Source organism: Delphinus delphis, chromosome 12, assembly GCF_949987515.2.
Source record: "Delphinus delphis chromosome 12, mDelDel1.2, whole genome shotgun sequence".
In the NCBI taxonomy this organism is placed as follows: domain Eukaryota; kingdom Metazoa; phylum Chordata; class Mammalia; order Artiodactyla; family Delphinidae; genus Delphinus; species Delphinus delphis.
In genome coordinates this window covers 3,190,217-3,215,247 of record NC_082694.2, presented here as the reverse complement: position 1 = coordinate 3,215,247, position 25,031 = coordinate 3,190,217, and the positions used below count along the sequence as shown (strand labels likewise).

General features: G+C 48.3%; 1 protein-coding gene across 2 annotated transcripts in view; it reads right to left on the bottom strand.

Moving 5' to 3' along the window:
* The window catches only part of UXS1 (UDP-glucuronate decarboxylase 1), a 73,997-nt gene that overhangs the window by 25,928 nt on the left and 23,038 nt on the right, over positions 1-25,031 (bottom strand). For both annotated transcript variants that reach the window (XM_060027202.1, XM_060027203.1), the window contains exons 5-6: positions 18,629-18,689; positions 6,495-6,675 (exon numbers count right to left, since the gene is read on the bottom strand). In XM_060027202.1, the coding sequence (XP_059883185.1) occupies positions 6,495-6,675; positions 18,629-18,689 (242 nt within the window). The remainder of the gene's footprint in view (positions 1-6,494; positions 6,676-18,628; positions 18,690-25,031) is intronic.

The window sequence follows — 25,031 nt, the reverse complement described above, 5'->3', positions numbered from 1 at the left end:
AAATGAGTGGGACGTTCAAGCATCCCAGCTGCGGGACGAAGGACGGCACGGCCGTTCGTGCTGGCCGTCGGCCGCCAAGTGACCCTCCGGAGGCCCTGTCCCAGTTACAAGGCTGAGTGCAGGAGCCACAGCTGGGAAGAGAGGAACCTCGAGAAATGAGCCTGAAAGAGCGCAAATTAATGAGACTAACCAGTAAAGCAAACACGTGTTCTCCGTTTTCACATAATTTCCTTAAATAGGTTCAAAGCAGCATCCTGGCAGGTCTCGGCGTGTAATTTTTATGTTGGGGAGAGGATGGGCCCAGGGTGGGGTGGCTGCAGCACGCTGGCCCCCGTGAATTCTGATATAGAAGGATCACCGGGATACAGAAAGCAGAAAATCAAGATTCAGAGCAATATAGAAAATGCTACTTTCTCTACCCACAGGGGAGAATTATGAGTACCTAGATGTGTTAACTGGGTCACATAAAGAGACTGCAGATGGGGCTTCCCTGGTGGCGCAGTGGCTGAGAGTCCGCCTGCCGATGCAGGGGACGTGGGTTCGTGCCCCGGTCCGGGAAGATCCCACATGCCGCGGAGCGGCTGGGCCCATGAGCCATGGCCGCTGAGCCTGCGCGTCCGGAGCCTGTGCTCCGCAACGGGAGAGGCCGCAACAGTGAGAGGCCCGCGTACCACAAAGAAAAAAAAAAAAAAACTGCAGATGAACAAAGAAATGCTAAGAGCAGTTTCCTGAAGGTGAGTTGGGACCTGGGAAGACTGGAGACAGAGGCAAGAGAAAGACCTTTTACGGAATATCTTTTTAATTAAAAAAAAAAAATTGAACCACATAATTATACTGCCTATTAAGCATATGTTTAATCTAAAAAAGATCACATTTAAAGAAATGATTGGATGTTAGTGAGAACAGAGTATTTCTGGGTATTCCTCCTCTAAAATTTTCTTTTTTTGTTTTCCAAATTTTCTGTAGCATGCATGTATTACTTTTATCATCAGGAAACAATTGTCTTTTGAAATGAGAGAAAAAAGTTAAGATTCTCTTCCATGTTATTCTTTTTCAAATACATAAACACAAAACCCAGTTCTTTCATTTAGTTCACAATATTTTTAAATTTCTGAGATTTCTTCTTTGACTTGTGTTATTTAGAAGTATGTTGTTTAATCTCCAAATACTTCGTGGTTTTCCATCTATCTTTCTGTTATTGATTTCTAGTTTAATTCCACTGTGATCTGAAAGTACATTTATATAATTTCTACTCAATTGTTTTCCACTCTAGTAACAAACGTAAAAGGCTGTCAAGGTGTACTTTCTGGGCCAGAATGTGGTCAGTCTTGGTAGGTGCTCCGTGTAGCTTGAGAAGAATGTGTTCTCTGTTGTTGGACGAACTAGTCTGTACACGTCCATCACATGCCGCTGATCAACGGTGTCGCGAGCACGTCCTCACTGATCTTCTGCCTGCGGGACCCGTCCATTCTGGCGGGCGTGTCGAAGTCCCCAGCTATGACGGTGGTTCATCCCCTCCTCCGTTCATTCCATCAGTTCTGAGCTCTGTGAAGCGCACACACAGGCAGGACCGTGACGTCCTCCTGGAGAACTGACCCTAGTCAGGATGCGCTGGCTTTACCGTGGTAGCTTGCCTCGCTCTGCGCTCTAGTTGGTCTGAAGTGAAGACAGCTGTCTTCTGATCCGTGTCAGCACGCTTCACCTCTCCCCGTCCCTTCCATCTATCTGTATCCTTATATACAGCATAGGTTTCCTGCACAAAACAGAGCTGGGTCCTGTTGTTTTTTAACCTCTATGACGATCTGTTTTTCAACTGGCGTATTTAGAGCATTCATATTTAAAGTGATTATCAATAGACTTGGATTAATATCTACTATATTTCTAGCTATTTTCTACTCATTTCCTTGTTCTTGTCTTCCACTCTTCTGCCCTCTCTCATTTTATCTGAGCATTGCAGATGATCGCGTTTTCTCTCATCTTTTGGCATATCAATTATACCTTTCAAAAAATCCCTTTAGTGGTTGTCCTATAATTTACCATATACGACTGACCTACAGGCAATGAGGTGCCTCATATAACAGAGTATTCCCAACTCCTCCTCTATCTCTGGTGACACTGCTGTCATTCTTTCATTTATCATGAGCAGTAATCACCCAAGAGCTACTACTATTATTCTGAACTGTTACCTGTTAGATTAAGAAAAGTGGACATTTTAATTTTGCCATCACTTACTCCTCCTCTAAAATTCCTTCTTTCTTTACGCAGATCCAAGTTTCAGACCTGCATCACCTACCTTCTCTAAAGGACTTCTTGGAACACTTCCTGCAAAGCAGGTCTACAGGGGACAGATTCCTCAAAGTCTTTATTTCTCCTTCACACTCGAAGGATAAGTTCACAGGATGGTGAATTCTAGGTTGGCGGGTTTTTTCCTTCAATTACTTAAATATCTCCCTCCACTCTTCTCTGCACGGCTCCTGAAGGTAAGTCTGTGTGATCGCCATCCTTGTTCTTCTGTGGGTGAGGCGTGACCCGTAGCCGTCTCAGCTTCCTTCAAGGTTTTCTGTTCATCAGTAATTCTCTACAAGTTGAATGCATAGATTTTGGGGGCATATCCTGCCTAGTGTTCTCCAAGCTCCCTCGGCCTCTGGTGTAGTCCGTGTCACTAACTTTGGAAGATTCTCAGCCATCCTTACGTCACAGGTTTCTCCCGTTCCCGCCTTTCTTCTCCTTTGGGAATCTCCCTGTGTGTGCGTTACACCTTCTGTAATCTGCCCCCACTTCTTGGATATTCTGCTCTAGATTTTTTTTTTTTTTTTTTTTTTTCGGTACACGGGCCTCTCGCTGTTGTGGCCTCTCCCGTTGCAGAGCACAGGCTCCGGACGCGCAGGCTCAGCGGCCATGGCTCACGGGCCCAGCCGCTCCGCGGCACGTGGGATCTTCCCAGACCGGGGCACGAACCTGTGTCCCCTGCATCGGCAGGCGGACTCTCAACCACTGCCCCACCAGGGAAGCCCCCGGCTCCGGATTTTTATGCTTTTTTCTCTTTGTTCTCGACTTTGGGAAGTTTTCACTGACACACCTTCAAGCTCCCTGTCCTTCTCCTCGGCTGAGACAAGCCCATCGAAGGCCCTCTTCATTTCTCGCACAATGCTTTCTATTTTGGGCATTTCCCTTTGATTCTGAGAGTTTCCACCTCTCAGCTTCCATTACCCACCTATCCCTGCAGTCTGCTTTTCCCACCAGCATCCTTTGCACGTTGACCATAGTTACTGAAACGGCCCTCGTGGTAACTCCAAGTCTCTGCCACGTCCGACCGGGTCTGATGTTTGCTCCGCCTCTGCAGACTGTGTTCGTGCCCTGGAACACGCCTGCAGTTCTTCGCTGAAAGGCACACATGCTGCACCAGGGGTGGGAGATAACGGGCCTCCGGCACGAGGTTCGAGCTCACTGGCTGGACGCAGGCTGCACTTGCTGCCCTGAAGCCCTCGGGGTCAGAGGCTGTACCTCCACCCCGTGCCCCTGCTTGGTGTCCCCAGCTGTCCCCGAGTTTCCCTAGAGACCCCTCCTTACCGGGGCCTGGGCCCATGCTTCCTCTGCTTCTTGTCACCCTCGGGGTCTCCACTGAAGGCCGGGGAGCCCCCTGGTCCCAGGCCCGCGTCTCCTCTTTGTCGGTCAGGCCCTGGGGGAAGTCCCCCTGACAGGCCTTTGGGGGAAAACAGGGTGCTCTGGGCAGATTTCAGGAAGGCTTGTTTCCCCTCCCCCTGCTGGAAAGCTGATCGTCACTGAGAACCTCGTGGGGCTCCTGGAGGTGAAGCTCACTACAGGGCCCCCAACCCCCAGAACCAGGGCCCGGACTCAAGGCCCATCCACGCTGTCCCTGCCCGCGGGCAGCTCCCACCCGCCCGCAGCTGCTTCCACCCCAGTCAGGGTTCTGTGTCCACCACCATCTCCAGCTCCCAGGTGGCCGTTTGCCCCGCGACCTCCGCCCCCTGCTGGGGCCGAGAAGGGCCGCGGGTCATCCACTTGCTCATCCTCCCCGCTGTGAGGACGGGAGGGACTGTTCCGGGGTCCCGACAGGTCAGAACAGAGACCTGAAGTCCATCCAGCCCCCCGTGAAAACGAAGACGGCTCCTCCCCACTACGCGGTGCTCCGTGCTCCCTTCTGCTCTGAGAGCCCAGTCACTGCCCGCTCTCCTGTGCTTCCCCGGGGCCCCCTCCCCAGACAGACGCCCGCCCGTGTCCACGGAGCCGTCCTGGGCCGCAGCTCAGCGATCACCACCGTCCCGATGGCCTGGCGTCCACCCCACAGACTACACACACCCTCTACCCGACCCCGGCTTCTCAGAAACCTCCCAGTGTCCTGAATGGGTGGGTGGGAAGAATAGGTAAATTTACCCCTTCCAGAGCCAGTTTGCAGGATGGGTTCAACATCTGAAACTTAAACGCTGTGGTGGGCAAAATCCAGAGTTCTTTTAAAGCAACATGAAATCCGATTAACTTATCTCAATAATTACTTACGATTCCTTCCAAAGCAACGATTTTCTCCCCCAAACATCTAACCCAGACAACACAGAGGCCTCTGTCGTAAGCCCCGTGACAACAATGCTTCCTGTCTGATCGTTTCATAATTAATTACACGAGGGGGCCCCTGGGGTCACAGTGCCATCTCAGCCCCTACGTGAGTTACCGCGCCCACAGCTAATCTTCCACATCGACCACCACGTCCTGAGCCCAGACAACGGTCACTTTCCCATTGGAAATACGGAAAGAGAATAAACCATGATGGCTACACTTTGAAAATAACAAGAGGAGGAAGCGTGTGCTTAGCGAAGCTCTGCTGGGATGCTGCCAGGTCAGGTGACACCTCTGCTGCCATGTTAAAACCCACACCTGTCAGCCCGGGAAACAAACAGACCAACACAATCCCGCAAAACACTTGCCAAAGCAGAAAGACATTCCTGCTGTGCTGTAAATATCAGATCCACTAAGGCTGCTTCTATTAGGAAAAGGCACCCAGAGAGTAAACACCGGGTGTTTGTACTTTGTTACACGCTCTCACCACGCAAAGCAGGGGGGCGGGGAGTGAGTAATTCATGCCATCGAGCTAAGTTCAGCTGTGACTGGGACCAGAGTGGGTAGGACGGATCACCACCTTTGAAAAGCACAACTGTCCCCGAACCATGGCCCTTCCACGCGAGGGGCTCAGAGTCCGGCGGGCATTGTGGGACAGAGCGAGGAGGCCGGGACAGGCAGGAGCAATCTGGCACTTGGAAGAAGCCCGCGCACTACAGGGGGCGGGGGAGTGAGGGGCAGGGAGAGTGGTGTGTGCGTGTGCGCGCGCGCCCTCTACGTGGAGTCCAGCGCCAGAAGCGGCCTAGAACAGCTGTGGCGTCAGAGCTCAAAGCACACAGCTGAGCTGCCTCTGCGGCTCAGTTTGGTCGTCTACCTAAAAGGCAAAAGCCAGGAGGGGCCGGCGGTTTACTAAACAGGCACCAGAGGAGTTAACATCCTTACGATGAAGAACTGCTTGGATTTCCTCTGGGAATTAGCATGTTAGAAAATATGTACACCAAACCATGGGTTTTCTACCAAATTAACAAACTATTTTTGTTAGTAGTTTTTCAAGGTAGCGCTCAAGGCTACTAACAGACACCACCGAGCAACGAAGGAGACGTCTCAGTGATTAGCACAACTCACGTCTGGGCTCTCTACCAAGGACGTAAAGCTCGAAGATATTTATAATGAAGCACTGGAGCCTGTAAATACGGGGAAATTTACATAAGCTGCGGCGTAGGCACCAGAGCACGGCTCAGTCAGTACACGAGCTCTGCAAGGCTCCTTTCATGCGTGGGGAGGAGGCCCATGATGCGGGGCCGTGGGAAAAGCAGCGCCAGCCACCCCTGCAGTGTGTGTGCGGCCCCACCAGCCCCACCGCTGGGCAGCCGCCTGGCTCCAGGCTGCACGCGCCACGTGCAGGCGGGTGTAGCCTCCCACCTCAGGGCTGCAGCCAGAGCCAGTGAGGAGGCACGTGAGGTGCACGTCTTTTGGGGACCACCATGCAACCCACCACCGCCCCCCAAACCTGATTCCTTTAGGGTGGCAGAGTTACCGGAGGGCTCTGAACTCTGACACGGAGCGTTTCGGTATGAGCCCAGCATCCTCCATCAGCCAGCTGCCTGGAGGCTAGAAGTGACTCCCCCCAGCCGGCAGGCATCAGACTGTGAGGCCACCGGGACCGGGGGGCCCTGATCGAGCCCCCCCAACAGCCCTAGAGGCTCAAATGCGGGGCTGCCACGTGACAGCGAATCCAGACTCCCCCGTCCTGGCTGTTCTCCATCACAGGGGCCAGGGCGCCTGGGACGCAGTGAGACCATTTCCAAAACAAGACAGGGCCTCCGCATGGCCGAGGCAGCCGGCGTCCCGGGGCCGCCGCCCCGTCGAGCCTGCCCACCTGCCCGCCTGGCACCAACCGGCACGGGGCGGCCCTCGCTCACCTTCGATGTACAGAGGCTCCACCACGTCGTGGTTGATGAGCTCGAAGTTCTCGTGGCCGATCCAGTGCTCCACGTTCCTCTTCCTGCCCGTGAAGAAGTTGTCCACCACGGTCACCTCGTGCCCGTCCATCATGAGCTTGTCTGTGAGGTGGGAACCCACGAAGCCTGCGCCTCCGGTGACCTGCGTGCGGACAGCAGGGGAGGGTGCGGTGAGCACCCGTGCGAGCGAGGGGTCCCGGTGCGGCCTCCACTGAACACAGGAGGGGGCGGGAAGGGGGACCGGGAAGGTTTCAAAGCGCATCTCTTCTCACTCCAGAGCAGGGAGTCGAACCTTCCGGAACTTCTAAGCAGCCTGCAAATCTAAACTGCCGCCACTAGACAACACAGGAGAATAGTAGTCACGAGTTTCAAAATCTGACGTTATTAAAAGGTCCCTGTTTCACAGTGCATCATGGGATACTGAGCATCACCTACGTGGCTCTAATACTTTTAGAATCACTTTCTAAACAAAATGATCAGCAACATGCATCTATCAGTGAACTACCAAAAACAAAGGATGTGATACTGAAGCTGGACTCAAAAACCTCATGAAGGGGAGGGAGGGAGACGCAAGAGGGAAGAGATAGAGGGATATATGTATAGCTGATTCACTTTGTTATAAAGCAGAAACTAACACACCATTGTAAAGCAATTATACTCCAATAAAGATGTTAAAAACTAAAAAGAAATTTTTTAAAAACTAAAATAAAATGGGGAAATGATGAGTAAAACAGAAAAAAAAACCTCCTGAAGAACTAGTATCTTCCAAATTGTTTATAAGAACAAATTAAGCCATAGACACTGTGTGCAGACCAAGGCCCTGAATGATTAAGTTCCACTCTTTGGTTTCCTAGTGTCGGCAACCCAGCCAAACAGAAGTAAGGCAGCTCGGGGGCGGCGGGGGGGGAGCCCACGAGGGGAAGATCACCACTCACGTGCTTCTAAAACTTAAACCCACCAAATGTGTAAAGGCAGTTATGACTGGAAAAAATTTAAACTAATAAAAAGACTATTCAAATTAAATAGTGTCAGTGGAGGGGTCTAGATAAAGCGTATTTTGTTTTTGGAGGATAGGAGCGAAAAGAAGAAACCCAGAAGACAGACGTGGGATAGGAAACCACATTCTCTGCCTTTCCTGCTCTCCCCTCCCCTCTGCCTTCTGCTCCTTCAAAATTCACATTCACGTCACCCTCCTGTTCCAAACAGAAAGAATTAACAGTAGAGAAAACACCCACTCCTTTTAACCTAAAGAAAAAGCACCTTAACATCTAGGTCTATGGTTTTAAAACATTTAATCTGCCATAAAGTCCTCTGTTCACATAAAATCTGACATGTAATTCCCATGTTTATTGCAGGCAGGAGCAGAGCAGCCTGGGGGAGAAAAGGCAGATTGGGGGAGGGGGTGGGTAAGACCAGCCCAAGAAGAGTCATCCGTCCACCACCACCGAGAGATGTGTGAGCTCGGATGGAAACACAAATACAAACACTTAGAACATGCATGGCTGAGAAGCCCTGATGCCTGACGGTTTCCTATCAGCTGCGTCCATTCTTTATCGGGGCCTCATTTGCTAAACCCCTCTGCTTTAGGGATGCGAACTGACATCTGGGGGGGTGGAGTTTGGGGCCAAGATCCCCAGATCACCAGAATGACGCAATCAGCCCAGTCGTCCTAATTTCATATTCTCTCCGCCACCTGTCGACTCGTCTGGTGTGTGTTTTATCTTAGCGCTCTTACGCTTTACCTGTACACCTGAAGGATGATTTGAAAAAATAATTTTCTGGAAAAATAACTGGATTTCCAATCTGGCTCACCACTGGTGATTACCTCACGGGGCAAGATTCCATTTTATCTCACCTTTGTTTTATTGCGTTTTCCCAGTTTTTAAATCAGAAAAATTACATTTTTTTTTCCTTACAAATTTTATTTTGTATGTCTCAAATTGTGGACGTTATATGAATATTTCTGCAAAAAAAATACATCTTTTCAGAAGAAATTTAACCCCTCTTAATGTAGCTCTATTATCTATATGCAAACGTTTCCTAAAATAAGATGTTCTGTAGCTTGCTAACTTTATCTCTGCACCTAAAATAACTGGTGAGGCCTGGAGCCAGCAGAAACGCAGGGCATTAAATCATACACGATGGCTGCCAACACTTCACTAGTCTCTGGTGACAAAATTGCTGGAAGCACCTTAGCCTTTCTTAAAATAGATTAAAAAAATTTTTTTTTCTTGAATAATTCCTTTCTATCTAAAATACTTAAGATTTATGTAACCTAGCTGGGTGGTTATAAAATGTTTCTCGGGCTTCCCTGGTGGCGCAGTGGTTAAGAACCTGCCTGCCTATGCAGGGGACACGGGTTCGAGCCCTGGTCTGGGAAGATCCCACATGCCGCAGAGCAACTGAGCCCGTGCACCACAACTACTGAGCCTGCGCTCTAGAGCCCGTGAGCCACAACTACTGAGCCCACGTGCCACAACTACTGAAGCCTGCGCGCCTAGAGCCCAAGCTCCGCAACAAGAGAAGCCACCGCAATGAGAAGCCCGCGCACCGCAATGAACAGTTGCCCCCGCTCGCCGCAACTAGACAAAGCCTGCACACAGCAATGAAGACCCAACGCAGCCAAAAATGAAAAGATAAGCAAATAAATTTTAAAAAATTAAAAAAATAAAACCAAAATAAAATAAAATGTTTCTCCTAATCAATTTCACCCCTTTAGGAAAGCATTTCAAAAAGAAACAAAACGGGCAGAAGCTTAGCACTCAGGCAGCCTCCTCAGGAAAATAACCGCTGAACGCAGGCCTTTGAGTAACAGGGAGCGGACGGTGGGAAGAGAACAGACCAGGCCGCGCACAGCTTTGCTTGGCTCTGCAGTCCGTGACCTCTGCCCCGTGTGCTGCTTGTTCTTGTCGGGGCCAACAGGCAGCTGGCGGGTCCAGCTCAGGGCAGCACACAATCTCATGCCGCCCCGTCCATCAGCAAAAAAAAAAAAAAAAGAAAAAAGGATGTCTTTCAGAACAAAACTCTTCTCTGTGCGAAGGCGTCAACAATTACTGAAGAGGCTTTAAGTTGCAGCAACCATATGCCAGCCTTGGGCCCCAAATGACTCGGGATGTGACTTAACCTATGAGGCGGCAGATGAGTCAGACACTGGGCTCGTGGACTGTGGTTATGCGTGAAGCGAAAAGAATTCGACAGTGCCCAGCATCACAGGAAAACCATCCCACGTGGAAATGACAAGAACTCTAGCAAGGCCGTGCAGGGTTTGTACATCTGCGCACAGCTTCAGATTTTCTGATCACTCTGACGTGTGGCCGCAGGGAGATGAGGAAAATCAGCTTTTCTTTTCACTGATGTATTTCTCAATTCATGCCTAAATACTTACACATTTTTGATGTGATGGAAATCACCCAAAAGATGGGTGTACAACTGGCTTTAGCGTCTACTCAGGGTGAGGCTTAGTAGCCACCCCAAAAGGCAAGAGACTTCCTGTAACTTCTAGAAGAAAAGGGAGATTTTGGGGGGGAAACAGTTTAACAGATTCACAAGTGTTATTCTGGTGTTTGGGACGCACGATCCTACACTGGACATGATGGCCAAGAACAGACACCTCTGGGTCCTAACCACTGATACGCCAAGGTCACAGATATACCAGGAGCGCCACAGACCTGGTGAAACGGGACAACCACAACAGGAGAAAATTAATTCAAAAGCCAATATTTAAGTGTCTGGATTTTGTCCTAAGGGCATACAGCAGATACGGAAACATGTATCCATGAAAATCTGCCAAAATTTAATAAGAACCGTGAGAGTCTGGACACGTGAGCCCCGGCTCACTCTGTCCTTCCACCCTCCACCCAGTGCAGAGCCGGTGAGAGTGTCAGGTGTGGCCAAAAATAGGGGCTCCCAGTGAAAGACGTAGCATCTCCCTAGGAAGGGCAGGGCCCCCGCATTCCACATTTCTCGTCCCCTTCGGCCTGGACTCCTGACCCCCGAGCCTGCTGGTCGAGCGCTCCCTTCCCCCAACCAGCTCCCACCCCCGACTCGGAGCAGAAGCTCCGCCCCAGGCATGGAAGTCTGTAACTGATGAGGCGCTACTGATCTCCCTAAAGGAACTGACTTTACTTGGAAGAGACAGTGGGGAAATTCAAGCATAAGGGAGATCAGGGTGGCAAGCAGCCAGGAGGAGGCTGGCAGCTCTATGATAACAGCTGGTTTAGAAGACGGAACCGGGGAGAGACCCAAGAGCCTTCCCGGGTCAGAACAAACCTCCAAGACTGGGCTCAGATCTCCCTCTGCAAAGGGGCCAGAATTTAATTAGGTAAAAGGGAGGAGCAATTTATAATGCAAAGCCCTGACGAAGGACAGATCACCCCACCGGCCAGTTATCAGAGCCTACCACACAAGGCCGACAGCTCAACAGAGCGATCGGGGAAGGAGACCGTGACAAGGGCCCTGCTGGAGCCACCGCCCTCCAGGTGACCGTGTCCACTCCCGAGGCTGCAGCCTCTGAGCAGCGGCCACCAGGCCTTCGCACTCCAGGGGAAACAGACGTCACCAAAGTAGACCAGCCAGGCCACCGAACAAATAAATAAGCAAACCAAAATAAAACAGGCCTCGGGGAAGGGGGCAGTCAGGATCCAGAGCTGCTGCAATGAACTACCCAGAATGTCTAGTTTTCTACCAAAAATGTCGAGACGTGCAAAGCAACAGTTGCATGTGACTCACGCACAGGAAAGCAACCCGGCAACAAAACTGCCTGCGGGACCCAGGTGACGGATTCGACAGTCTCCAAAGCAGCCACCACAAATACACTCAAAGAGCTGGAGGAAACCAGACTAAGGAAGGAAGAGACAAAAAGAGAAGTTAGAAGACAGACAGATGGGAATTCTACGCTGACAAGCACAGAAACCAAAAAGAAACGTGGGCCAGAGAGATTCGACAATCTTCTGGATCTGGAGAAGCACAAATCGGCCAACTTGACGCTGGACCAAAGGGGCTCATGCTCCGTGAAGAACAGAGAGAAAGGGCTTCCCTGGTGGCACAGTGGTTGAGAGTCCGCCTGCCAATGCAGGGGACACGGGTTTGAGCCCTGGTCCGGGAAGATCCCACATGCTGTGGAGCAACTAAGCCCGTGAGCCACAACTACTGAGCCTGTGCGCCTAGAGCCTGCGAGCCACAACGAAGAGAAGCCACCACAGTGAGAAGCCCACACACTGCAATGAAGAGCAGCCCCCGCTCGCCACAGCTAGAGAAAGCCCGCATGCAGCAACGAAGATCCAACGCAGCCAAAACTAAATAAATAATTAAAAAAAAAAAAACAACAGAAAATGAGGAGAGTGAATAGAGCCTCTGGCAAACATGAGACGCCAATAACCACCCCAACATGTAACGGGAAAAAGGAAGAAAGAGGAACAGAGAAATGCTCAAGGAAATAATGGCTGAAACTCCCCAAGCTGACGAAACACAGTAACCTACACTTCAAGAAGCTCCACTAACTCCACGTAGGAAAATGTAAACACAGGTAGACGCACGCAGACACGTCACACTAAAAATGATGAAAACCAGAGACAAAGATGAAGTCTGAAAGCAGGTGCACTGGGTTGAACACTGTCCTGCAAAATGTATGTCCTTCTGGGAACCTCAGAACGTGACCTTATTTGGAAGCGGGGCTACTGCAGGTGTAATTAGTTCAGGTGAGGTCAGAGTGGATCAGGGTGGACCGTGAGTCCAGCGTGAGACATGGGGAGAGGAGCGCTTGGTGATGGAGGCAAAGGCTGGGGTGATGCCCCACAAGGCAGGGCTTCAGGGACTACTGGCCGCAACAGAGTGCAGAGAAAGGCTGGGAACGACTCCAGACAGAGCACAGCCCTGCCGACAACTTGGATTTACACTTCCAGCGTCCAGAGCTGGGAGCTCCTGTTGTTCTGAGCTACGGGGTTGGTGGAATTATTACAGCAGCCGCAGGAAACCGAACAACAGGAAAAGAGAATGACCCCTGAAGCGCAGGGAACCCCAGTGTGACTCACAGCTGACGTTTCATAACAAATGATGGAGAAGGCAGTAGAGAGACACTACAGCCGAGAATCTTACAGACACCAAAGGTAACTTAGAGAGATAAAAAACAGAGAGGTAAGAAGTGAGAGAATTCATTGCTATCAGACCTGCCATACAAGAAATACTGAAGTCTTCAGGCACAAGGCAGACGATACTGGGGGGTGGGGGGAGAATAAAGTAATTGAGTAACTATAAAAGGCAATATCATTGCATTTTTTCCCCTTTTCCTCTTAACTGCTTTAAATTTAAAGACCAAACTACTTAGCACAACAATGTGGACACATTTAAAGCCAAAGAACTATACACTTAACAATGATTAATAAATTTTATGTTATATACATTTTACCACAACAAAAAAGAAAAAGCCGCTTGAACAAAATAATATATATAATTATATTATTTATCCTTTTAAAATACAGAAATATATTTGGCAACAATAGTGCAAAGAAGGTAGGTGAGAGCTAAGTTGTTTGCAGTAAGGAAATGACACCAAAGTTAACTCAAACCCACAGGAACAAATGAAGGTTGATAAAAATGTTATAAAAAGGTTAATGTAACAAATTCCATAAATATATCCTTTCTCTGCTTTATTCACTCAGCTTATTTAAAAGATATAAACTTGTATAAAGTAATAATCGTAACAGTGTGTTGGGTTTGTAACATGGATAGAAGTAATACACAGAACTAATGTGGGGGGCATTTCTACACCTCACTGGACCACAGTATAAACCTGGAGCAGAGTCATGAGTTAGGGCATATGTGGTGAGCACTAGAGCAACCAGGAACAAAAATTTTTGGAATACAGTTAAAAAAAAAAAACTAAAGGAATTCGAATGTTATACAAGAGAAGATTTACTTAATGCAAAAGAAAACAGTAATGGAGAACAGAGGAACAAAGATGTGAGGCAAACAGAAAACAAAATGAAGTGGCAGAAATAAAAATCAACTATGTCGAAAATAACATTAAATGTGAATGGATTAAACAATTACTCAAAAGGCAGAACACTAGAAAAAATAAGATCCAACCACACACTGTCTAACGAGGACACTGTCGACTCGAAGATATAACGCGCTGAATGTGAAAATATAAAACACAGCATAGAAACAACAATAAGAAAGACGGAGTGGCTACAATGCTATCAGACAAACTTTAAAACAAAAAATGTTCACAGATAAAGAGGGGGCATTTTATAAGGATAAAAGGGTCGATCCATCAGGTGGATATAACAGTTACAAACATTTATGCACCTACAACAGAGACCCAAAATACATGAAGTGAAGTTGAAAGAATCAGAGGGGGAAACAGAATTCAACAACAAAAACGGCAAACATCAATACCTCATCCTCGATACTGGACAGAGCTATGCAGCAGATTAACAAGCGAATAAAGCACTTGAAAAGCACGATAAGCCACCTGGACCGAACAGACACCTACGGAGCACTCCACTCAGCAGCAGCATGGGACACAGTCCTTTTAGGAGCACATGAAGTATTCTCCAGGAGAGACTATGCCCTAGGCCATAAAACAAGCCTCAACAAATTTAAAAGGATCCAGATCGCACAAGGTATGTTCTCTGATACAAGGGAATGAAATTAGGTATCAGTAACAAAGATATCTGAGAAATTCACAAGTATGTAGGAATGAAATGACACACTCCCAAGTAACTAATGGATCAAAGAATAAATTATAAAGGAAATTAGAAAAGACTTTGAAATGAATGACAATGAAGAAACAGCATTCCCAAAACTTAGGACATGCAGCTAAAGCAGTGAAATTCCTAGAAAGATACAAACTACCAAAAGTAACTCAAGAAGAAACAGAAAACTGCATAGGTTTGTAACAAGAAATTGAATTAAGCCTAAGTGCAGATGGCTTCTCTGGTGAACTTCACCAAACATTTAAAGAAGACTTACAGTTGACCTTCAAACAACTCAGGGGTCAGGGGTGCCAAACAACCACACGGTGGGAAATCCAAGATAACTTTACAGTCAGTCCTCCACATCTGTGGTTCCACATCTGCAGATTCAACCAACCACAGATCGTGTAGTATGGACTGCAGTGTGTCTTTTTTTTAAATAAATTTATGTATTTATTTATTTTTCTTGGTTGCACTGGGTCTTCGTCACTGTGTGTTGGCTTTCTCTAGTTGTGGCGAGCAGGGGCTACTCTTCATTGCAGTGCACAGGCTTCTCATTGGGTGGCTTCTCTTGTTGTGGAGCACGGGCTCCAGGTGTGTGGGCTTCAGCAGCTGTGGCACGTGGGCTCAGCAGTTGTGTCTTGTGGCCTCTAGAGTGCAGGCTCAGTAGTTGCGGTGCACGGGCTTAGTTGCTCCATGGCATGTGGGATCTTCCCAGACCAGGGCTCGAACCCGTGTCCCCTGCATTGGCAGGTGGACTCTTAACCACTGCACCACCAGGAAAGTCCCTGTAGTGTGTCTTTACTGAAAAAAATCCACATATAAGTGCACTGGCACCGTTCAAACCCATGTTGTTCAAGGGTCAACTGTAATGCCAGATCTTCAAAGTCTTCCCAAAGAGTAGAAGAGGAAAAAACACTGCCCCACTTATCTTACGAGGCCATTATTACTCTGATACAAAAACCAGAAGACGACCTCATAAGAAAGGTAAATTCTAGACCAGTATCTCTTATAAACATAGGCATAAAAATCCTCAACAAAATATTAGCAAATCAAATCCAGCAATATACAAAAAAGGATTATACACAGTAATCAGCTAGGATTTATCACAGGTATGCAAGGTTGGTTGCAAAATGAACAAACTAGGAAGAGAAGGGAACTTCCTCAACCTGATGAAAGGCATCTCTGAAAACCCACAGTTAACACGCCCTTGATGGTGAAAGGCTGAAACCTTTCCCCTGAGATCAGGAACAAGACAAGGACGTCTGCTCCTCCCACTTTTCTTCAACACTGTATCAGAGGTTCCAGCCAAGACAATTAGGCAAGAAGGTGAAATACAAGGCATCCACATTGAAAAGGCAAAACCTAAACCACCTATAATTACAGACAACACGACCTGCATGAAAATCCTACGGAATCCACTGAAAACTATTAGACCCGACCAACAAGTTGAGCAGGTTGCAGGACATTAAGACAAAAATCAATTGTGTTTCTAATTACCAAGAGAATATGCAATATAAAAATGAAACTGGCAAAACTCGATTTATACTAGCATCAAAAAGGATAAGACACTTTAGAATAAATTTAACAAAGAAAAGTACAAAATTTGCATTCTGAAAACTACAAAAAAAAAAGTTAAAAGAAACACTGAAGACCTAAATAAATGGAAAGACACTCCATGTTCAAGAACCAGAAGACAATACTGTTAAGATGGCAATACTGCTGCCCAAACTGACCTACAGAGTCCATGTGTCTCTGTAAGAACCTCAGCTGGCTTCTTTGGAGAAACTGACGGGCTGGTCTTAACATTCACAAGGAACTGTAATGGGTCCAGAACAGTCAAAATGATCTTGAAGAACCAAGGTGGAGGACCCACAATTCCCAGTTTCAAAACTTACTGCAAAGCTACAGTAATCAAGGCAGTGTGGTCCTGGCACAAGGAGAGGCATATAGATCGACAGACAGAACTGAGAGTCCAGAAATAAACATTCACACTTATGGTCAGTTCATTTTTGACAAGGGTGGCAAGACAATTCAACAGGCCACGATTAGTCTTGTCAGCCAACAGTGCTGGACCACTAGGCAGCCGCATGCAAAAGGACGGGAGACCCTTATCCAAATCCACGTATAAAAATGAACACAAAATGGATCAGAGACCTAAATGTAAGATACTAAAGCTGTAAAAGTCTTAGAAAAAAACATGGCAAATCTTTGTGACCCTGGATTAGGCTATGACTTCTTCCTCTTTTTTTTTTAAATAAATTTATTTATTTTTGGCTGTTTTGGGTCTTCATTGCTGCCTGCGGGCTTTCTCTAGTTGTGGCGAGTGGGGGCTACTCTGTTGCGGTGCACGGGCTTCTCATTGCGGTGCCTTCTCTTGTTGTAGAGCACGGGCTCTAGGTGCGTGGGCTTCAGGAGCGGTGGCACGCGGGCTCAGTAGTTATGGCTCACGGACTCTAGAGCACAGGCTCAGTAGTTGTGGTGCACGGGCTTCTCGTTGCGGTGGCTTCTCTTGTTGCGGAGCACGGGCTCTAGGTGCGCGGGCTTCAGTAGCTGTGGCGCACGGGCTTAGTTGCTCCGCGGCATGTGGGTTCTTCCCGGACCAGGGCTCGAACCCATGTCCCCTGCATCGGCAGGTGGATTCTTAACCACTGCACCACCAGGGGAGACCCTACGCTATGACTTCTTAAATGTGACACCAAAGCACAAGGAACAAAAGAAAAAATAAGCTTCACTGATATTTAACTCTTCAAAGAATACCATCAAGAAAGCAAAAAGACAACCCACAGAATGGGAAAAAATACTTGCAAATCAAGTATCTGATAAGAAACTTAGATCTGGGATAAAGAACTCGATAATGAAAAGAAAAAGAACCCAACTTTAAAATGGGCTAAGTGTCTGAGTAGACATTTCTCCATGGAAGATACAGAAATGGCCAATAAGCCCATGAAAAGATGCTCAACATTGTCAGCCATCAGGAAACTCAAATCAGAACCACAACGAGCGCGCACTTCACACCTACGAGCAGGGCTACGCACAAAGACCTATCATGACAAGTGTTGACAAGGACGTAGAGAAATCGGACTCCTCACACACTGCTGCGTGTCATGGGATGTGAAACGGTGCAGCCAATGTGGGAAACAGTCTGGCAGTCCCTCCAAAGTTTAAAGAGCTGCCACATGGCTCTCAGGATAAACGGACAATAAAGTGTGTCCTATCCATACAACGGAATATTACCTGGTAATGAAAAGATGTGAAGTACAGATAAGTGCTGCAACAGGAATAAATCTTACAAACATGCTAGCTGGTCACAAAAGGCCAAACAGTGCATTACTGCACCTGTATGAACACCCAGAATTGGCTCACGTCCACAGACAGAAAGTCAATTCCTGGTTGCCGAGGGGTGGAGGGGCTGCGGAAATGGGGAGTGACTGCTCACAGGCTCAGGGCTTCTTTGGGGACGAAACGTTCTGAAATCGATGATGGTTGCACAACCCTGTGAATGTACTAAAAACGACTGAATTGTACACTTTAGGGGGTGAGTTGCACAGTACATGAACTATATCTCAACAAAGCTGGCACTCCTACAAAATGCAAAGGGCCGATCTCCTTGGACACACTCTGCTGCACGGCCCGCACATGGGGTTCTTTCACCGGTGAATTTGTGTTCGCGTTTAACAAGCAGACACTAGCCGAGGAAGCCCCCAGTGTATTTATCAAGGTGGCATGTGAACCAGCAAAGGGTTTAAAAACCACCGCTCCGGAAAGTCTCACATTTCCTCAGAAAGTTACACACAGGGTCACCATACGACCTGGTAATTCCTCTCCTAGGTGTACATATACCCAAAAGGAGAGGAAACCTATGTCCACAGAACCTTGTACCCACCCGTTATGTTCACAACAGCATTATCCACAATAACCTCAAAGGAGAAACAACCAACCCCAAACGCCCAGCAACTGATAACTGGATAACCGAAGTGTGGTACCACCACACAATGGAACATTATTCAGCTCTAAAAAGGAATGAGGTCCAGATTTGTCTACAGCACAGACGAACCTTGGAAACGTTGACGTTTAAGAGAAAGACCACACATTGTATCATTTGAAATGCCCCAAACAGGCAAATCCAGAGACGGAAAGTCGTTCTCGTGGTTGCCAGGAGCTGGGGGGCAGGGGGGTGGGATGGGAAATGACTGCTGATGGCTATGGGGTTTCTTTGGGTGATAAAATGTTCTGGCATTAGGATGTGGAGCTGGTGCAGGACTTTGTGAACGAACCATAAACCACTGTATACGCTGAACTGTAGACACTGTACCGGTGACTTTTATACGCTGTGAATTACACTTCCATTTAAAAAGCAAATTCCTCGATTACAAATATGAATCAGATGTGTAAACTTACCAAAATTCTTTTACGGTCCTTCTCTGATAAAAATTTTACAGGCGGGTATTTCTGGGTGAAGCTGTATAACATAAAGAGATTATAAAAGAAAGAGTCAAACATCTCATGTGAATACTTTCTCTACTTGCCACCAAAACAAATGCCGGATTTGAGAACTGTTACTATCTGCTCCCCTCTCTTCTCCGAAAGAGGGCTGCGGCAACCAAGCAAGCACTGGTTAACCCTGAGCTCATGATCAACCTGCTTCTTGTTTACGATCACACAGGTGTGACATGCGATGCTGTCCCTGGACAGGGAAAACGTCAGGGAGTACCAGCCACCGGCAGCCAGGGCTGAACACAAAACACAGGAGATGCCGTGCCCAGGCCTGGGAGGAAGATATCGGCTGTGTGGGGTCACAGACCCAGCCCTGCCGACTGTACCCCCAGGAGGAAAAGAAGGTGTTAGGTAAGACTCTTCCCCTCTTCGGGCGGTTTCACAATTCCAGCCTCCCCTACCCAGCTGGGGGCCCTGGACAAAGCGACTGGGCATCAGCCCTTTCTGCCCACCATGGTCCGTCTGAACCTGTCTGGGGTCTCACCTTATCTTTCAATGCCTCTTGCCCCCATCAAGGTGCCACCAGTCCCCAACCCACACGGATGTTCCAGGACTGGGGCAGCATAAAAGACATATAAAGTTTCAAAAGAGAGTTGATAAATATAGACTTGAAATATCCACTCTTAAAGTGATTCGGTCAGAAACAAAAGGGCTTTTTAAAAAATGTGGAGAAAGTAGCTCTGGAGTTATTATTTTAACTGCAGATGTGCTGGGCGGGGGCCCTGTCTCCATCCGCTCCACACCCGCAGCCAGGACGTGGAACGCATCTCCTCAGTGGCTGAGCTGAACGGCGCAGGACAGGTGCTCAGACAGAAGACCTTGAAGCAGGTGCTTCTCGTCTCCTGACGGAGTGAAGCTCGCTGACAACAGAGCTGGGCGGGTTGGCAGTGCACGTGATCCCCCCGTAGGAGCTTCCAGACTCTCAAAAGGTCAAGTTCGCCATGCAGACGCCAAACACAGGCAGGCAGCTGGGAGACGCCCAGGGGATGGTGAGAATGCCAGCCTTCCCGTGTCAGTTCTGTGACCCCGTCCACACCCCTGGGGCAAGACCCCCAGGTGCTCTGGGCACCTCGGGTTTCCTGCTCCCTCGAGCCAGAGGGCTGCCCGCAAGCCGTCCTGGGACCCGGCCACCACAGCAAGCGCTTGATGAAGCGGGGCCGGGGAGGATGACAAAGCAAGCCCCAGCACTGGCCGGGGCAGCCCTCCCACCTGCCCGGTACACCCCGTTCTCCGAGGGCCCGACACCCCTGCTCCAGCCTCAGTCTGAGCTCCCAGCATCCACGGGCCCAGCTGACTCAGCTCCATCCCACTCTCCCCGCGCTGCCCACCAGCCGCTTCTCCTCCAGGCCGTCCTGATGCCTCCCTTCCCTCACCCACCCACGGAGTGTTCATCCCCTCCAGGCTGAAGGGTTTTAGAGGGAGTCACAGGGAGGGGGGGCCAGGGCTGCACCCTGGGAATGAAGTGGGTGGAGGGAACACAGGACAAGACTTGTGCATCCAGGAAGAGGTGGCCAATTTGTCCACTGAAACCGATTTTCATCCAAGTGGTGAGCTTGGAACAGGGCCTGCATGAAAGCTTAACATGAAACCAGATATGCTATTTACACCAGGCAGGAAGAGCAAACTGTTTTCTTATAGGAAATATCCTTAAAAGAAATAAAACTGAAGCAGACAGAGCCGCCTGACACAGTCACTGGTGCAGGATGACTAAGAAAACTGCTCTCAGCAGTGTGTGCTAAGAAGCCCTTGATCTAAGAAACGCAACGCTGGCTGCTTTCGTGCCCCGTTTTTCTCTGACGTGTAACAACCAAGTTTCAGATTCCACGTGGGCGATCATGTTACTGAACGTTTAAAAACGATCTCACGGCCCTCGTTCCTCGCTTTGAGGACTCAGGGCACAAAGCTCTAGGCGGGAGCCAGGGTCCTCCTGGGTGTGCACCCCCAGGCTGTGGTGACAGTCGGGTGACCGAGCTGGCCATGCGAGGGGGTGGTGGCTCAGCCCCGAGCCCCAAGCTGGGTGAACAGGGCAAGGGCGAGGTGTGGGCTTCTCTAAGGCCAGGGCCCCTTTAAAATCCTACCCAGGTGTCGTTCACCCACGTATTCGTGTGTTAGGCACCTTTTCTGGAGCACCTGTTCCAGGCCACGCCCTGCGCTGGGGACAGAGCAGCCATGGGGCAGGGTCGGGAGGCCGCCCACCTGAAGCCTGCATTTCTGAGTGAGAAGCGGCAGGAAGGCAGAACGAAGCGTGAATTCAGTAACGGACCTTTCCTTACCCCCCAGATGGAGCCTACAGTCACTAGTTATCCCATTCCACACTCTAACCTTCCTCTTTGTTAGGAGAGCCTAGGTACTTTTACTTAGAATTTTAATTAGCATTATTACCTGCTATCTATTCAAAGAATGTTTAAAGATGTGGAGATGGAATGAAACAGCATGCAATCCAACTATTAGGAACTGGAGCGTGAGGTCAGGAGGACCGAAAGACCACAGAGTCACAACACTGTCAATCCACTGTACGTCAATAAAAAAAGAAAGAAAGAAAGAAAAGAAATCAAACTTGCCTGTACATTAGAATGACTTGGGGAGATGTGCGAACTCCCAAAGCCCAGCCTGCATGCTAGGCCAATGAGAGCATCATTGCAGGGGTGGGGCCCAGCTGTCAGTACTCTAAAAACAAAACACGGCAGAGTCCACGACCCAGGCTGCTCGGACGGCACCGAGCCCTGTGCCTCCCTGTGTAAATTGGTGCTGACCTGTCAACTGTGTCCTTATTTCTTGGCGCCCCTCTGCCCCCAAGTGGCGATCATGTATCTCCTCCCAGTGACATTCTCATGCTGCCGGGGTCAGAATGGCTCTGTGAACATTCCTATCACACAAAGTCAGGAGGAGTGAAACTAGACCGAGCTCCTCCAACTTCCACAAGGTCACGTCCGCACCTGACCTTCTGACTCGCCCAGTAACCAGGGCCCAGCTGTCACCTGACTGGCTCGCCCACTGGAGGGACAGAACCCTTTCAGGCTGAGTCACGGCAAAGCAGCCCCGCGGGGCGGGCACTCACCCTCAGTGCCCAGCTTACTGGGAACTCTCACGGTTTCACAGGAATGAGTTACCAGAAAACTATTTCAGATTACAGTCATACGTGTGCATCTCTCCCGAGTTAAAAGGAACAACCACATCACAGAAGGATCAAAGGGAGTTTGTATAATTCTCATAATTCAAGAGATCCTGTGTGCAAAGCCACTGCCTTAGAAGAGTTACCTAAATGATTCACGTTCTTTTCGTATAAAGTTAATGCTATTCTCTAAAGAAAATAATCACTGGTGGGCAGATTTTTTCTTTCTTTTTCAGCCAAGGTAAAACTTGTGGTGGGTTACTTCTTACTGTAAACTATTTATTTTTTAAACAGCTTCAATTAACAGTCCTCAAATTACAACAGTCCTATCGAAGGCAGGATTTCTGGTTCCCATCCAATGAAATGTTACAGGCAGTGTCATTTCAGCACCGGATAGTGGCAAGAAAGATAAAAGCACAATAACAGCCTTCTATTAGTGATGGAATCAGTTAAAAAAACAAGTAACAACGTTTGCTCCAGGTAAGAGTTAAAATTGATAGCTTGGTGACTGCACATAACCATCAGCTGAGGGCAAGAAGAGAGTGAACGAGCACAGTTAGTCTGATGAATTTTCTCCATCCTCCTTTCTCCTTGATCATTTAATGAAAACACCGAGATCAAAAAAAATTGCTCTCCATTTCTACCTTCTTATTCTAGACTTGATAACGGGCTCACACAAGGCTAAGCACATCGTCCAAACACATCCCAGGGGGAAAAAACATATACAAACTTTAATGGATGAATGTCTTCCTTTTTCTTTTTTAAAGCTCTTAAGACCCAACTGTTACTCCAGACACTTGGGAGTTTTCTCCACACTCTCAAGGGAGAGGTCCCCGTGTCCGAGGCCAAGACACAGATGGAGCCCAGACAGAGCATGAGCAGGACCCAGGACCTTCCTCTGGAAACCGATTCAAGTAAGAGTGTCCACGACCTAATACCATTCTTCCCTCCCAGCCACTTCGCCTGGACTCAGTTCTGGAAGCTTCCCGATGTATTGGCAGTATGGGGACAAAAGCAAACAAATGACTGAATGGGACGGATCACAGGCTCCCCACCCCTAACGTCCCATGGTGCTTCCAAGTGGCCCTGGGTTCCAGGCCCAACAAATAGCATTCCTACTTCGGAATCCTCTGAGATGGTCAGCAGGTGCTAGGAACCATCTGACCGCCTGCTGGAGCCAAAAGAGGGCACGAGTTTGCAGGAACTGAGAAATCCGCAGGGCTTGGGAAAGGAAGGTTTCAACACCCCTAGATCCTTCCTTCTACCAACATTCAGACTATTTGGGAATTTTACTGGCGGGGGGACCAATGACACTGATGTGGACATGTGTCTGCATCGTCACAGGTTGCAGAAATCAAACTGACAGAGGGCCTTAGAGGAAAGGCTTTCCCACAGGATCTGGGGTCGGGCTTCAGGAACACTCCTGAAAAAAATCAATTAACTTTGTGTCTCCACACAACTAGGGCACCTACCAGGCACCGCTGGGGGACCACGGACACCTAAGGGGGCGGGAGGAACCCCCAGCGACTGGCTTGTGGGATCTCAGTTCCCAAGCCAGAGGCTGGGCCCAAGCTCCTGGGGTGGGAGCTCCGAGTCCAAACCCCTGGACTAACAGAACCTCAGACCCCAGGAACATCAATCGGAACGAGGCCTGCCGGAGGATCTCATCTCAGCACCAAGACCCAGCTCTGTCCAACTGCCTGCAAACTCCAGTGCTGGACAGACACCTCAGGCCAAACAACCAGTAAGACAGGAATACAGCCCCACCCATCAAAAAAAGAAAAAATGAAGTGACAAAAAAATACGTCACAGACGAAGGAGCAAGGTAAAATCCTACAAGACCAAATAAATGAAGACAAAATAGGCAACCTACCTGAAAAAGAATTCAGAGTAATGATAGTAAAGATGATCCAAAATCTCAGAAACAAAATGAGGAAAATACAAGAAACATTTTACAAGGATCTAGAAGAACTAAAGAGCAAACAAACAGTGATGAACAACACAATAACAAATTAAAAATACTCTAGGGCTTCCCTGGTGGCGCAGTGGTTGAGAGTCTGCCTGCCGATGCAGGGGACGGGGGTTCACACCCCGATCTGGGAGGATCCCACATGCCACGGAGCAGCTGGGCCCGTGAGCCATGGCCACTGAGCCTACGCGTCCAGAGCCTGTGCTCCACAGCGGGAGGGGCCACAACAGTGAGAGGCCCGCATACCAGGAAAAAAAAAAATACTCTAGAAGAAATCAATAGCAGAATAACTGAGGCAGAAGAGCGGATGAGTGAGCTGGAAGATAAAATAGTGGAAATAACTACCGTTGAGCAGAATAAAGACAAAAGAATGAAAAGAATTCAGGACAGTCTCAGAGACCTCTAGGACAATATTAAACGCACCAACATCCGAATTACAGGGGTCCCAGAAGAAGAAGAGAAAAGGAAAGGGTCTGAGAAAATATCTGAAGAGATTATAGTTGAAAACTTCCCTAACATGGGAAAGGAAATAGTCACCCAAGTCCAGGAAGGACAGAGAGTCCCACACAGGACAAACCCAAAGAGAAACACGCCAAGACACATAGTAATCAAACTATCAACAGTTAAACACAAAGCAAAAATATTAAAAGCAGCAAGGGAAAAGCAATAACATACAAGGGAATCTCCATAAGGTTAACAGCTGATCTTTCAGCAGAAACTCTGCAAGCCAAAAGGGAGGGGCAGGACATATTTAAAGTGATGAAAGGGAAAAACCTACAACCAAGGTTACTCTACCCAGCAAGGATGCCATTCAGATTTTCAAGAGAAACTAAAACCTTTACAGACAAGGAAAAGTTAAGAGACTTCAGCACCACCAAACCAGCTTTACAACAAATGCTAAAGGAACTTCTCTACACAGGAAACAAAAGAGAAGTAAAAGACCTACAAAACCAAAACAATGAAGAAAATGGTAATAGGAACATACATATCAATAATTACCTTTAATGTAAATGGATTAAATGCTCCAACCAAAAGACACAGACTGGCTAAATGGATACAAAAATAAGACCCGTATATATGCTGTTTACAAGAGACCCACTTCAGACCTAGGGACACATACAGACTGAAAGTGAGGGGATGGAAAAAGATATTCCATGCAAATAGAAATCAAAAGAAAGCTGGAGTAGCAATACTCATATCAGACAAAATAGACTTTAAAATAAAGA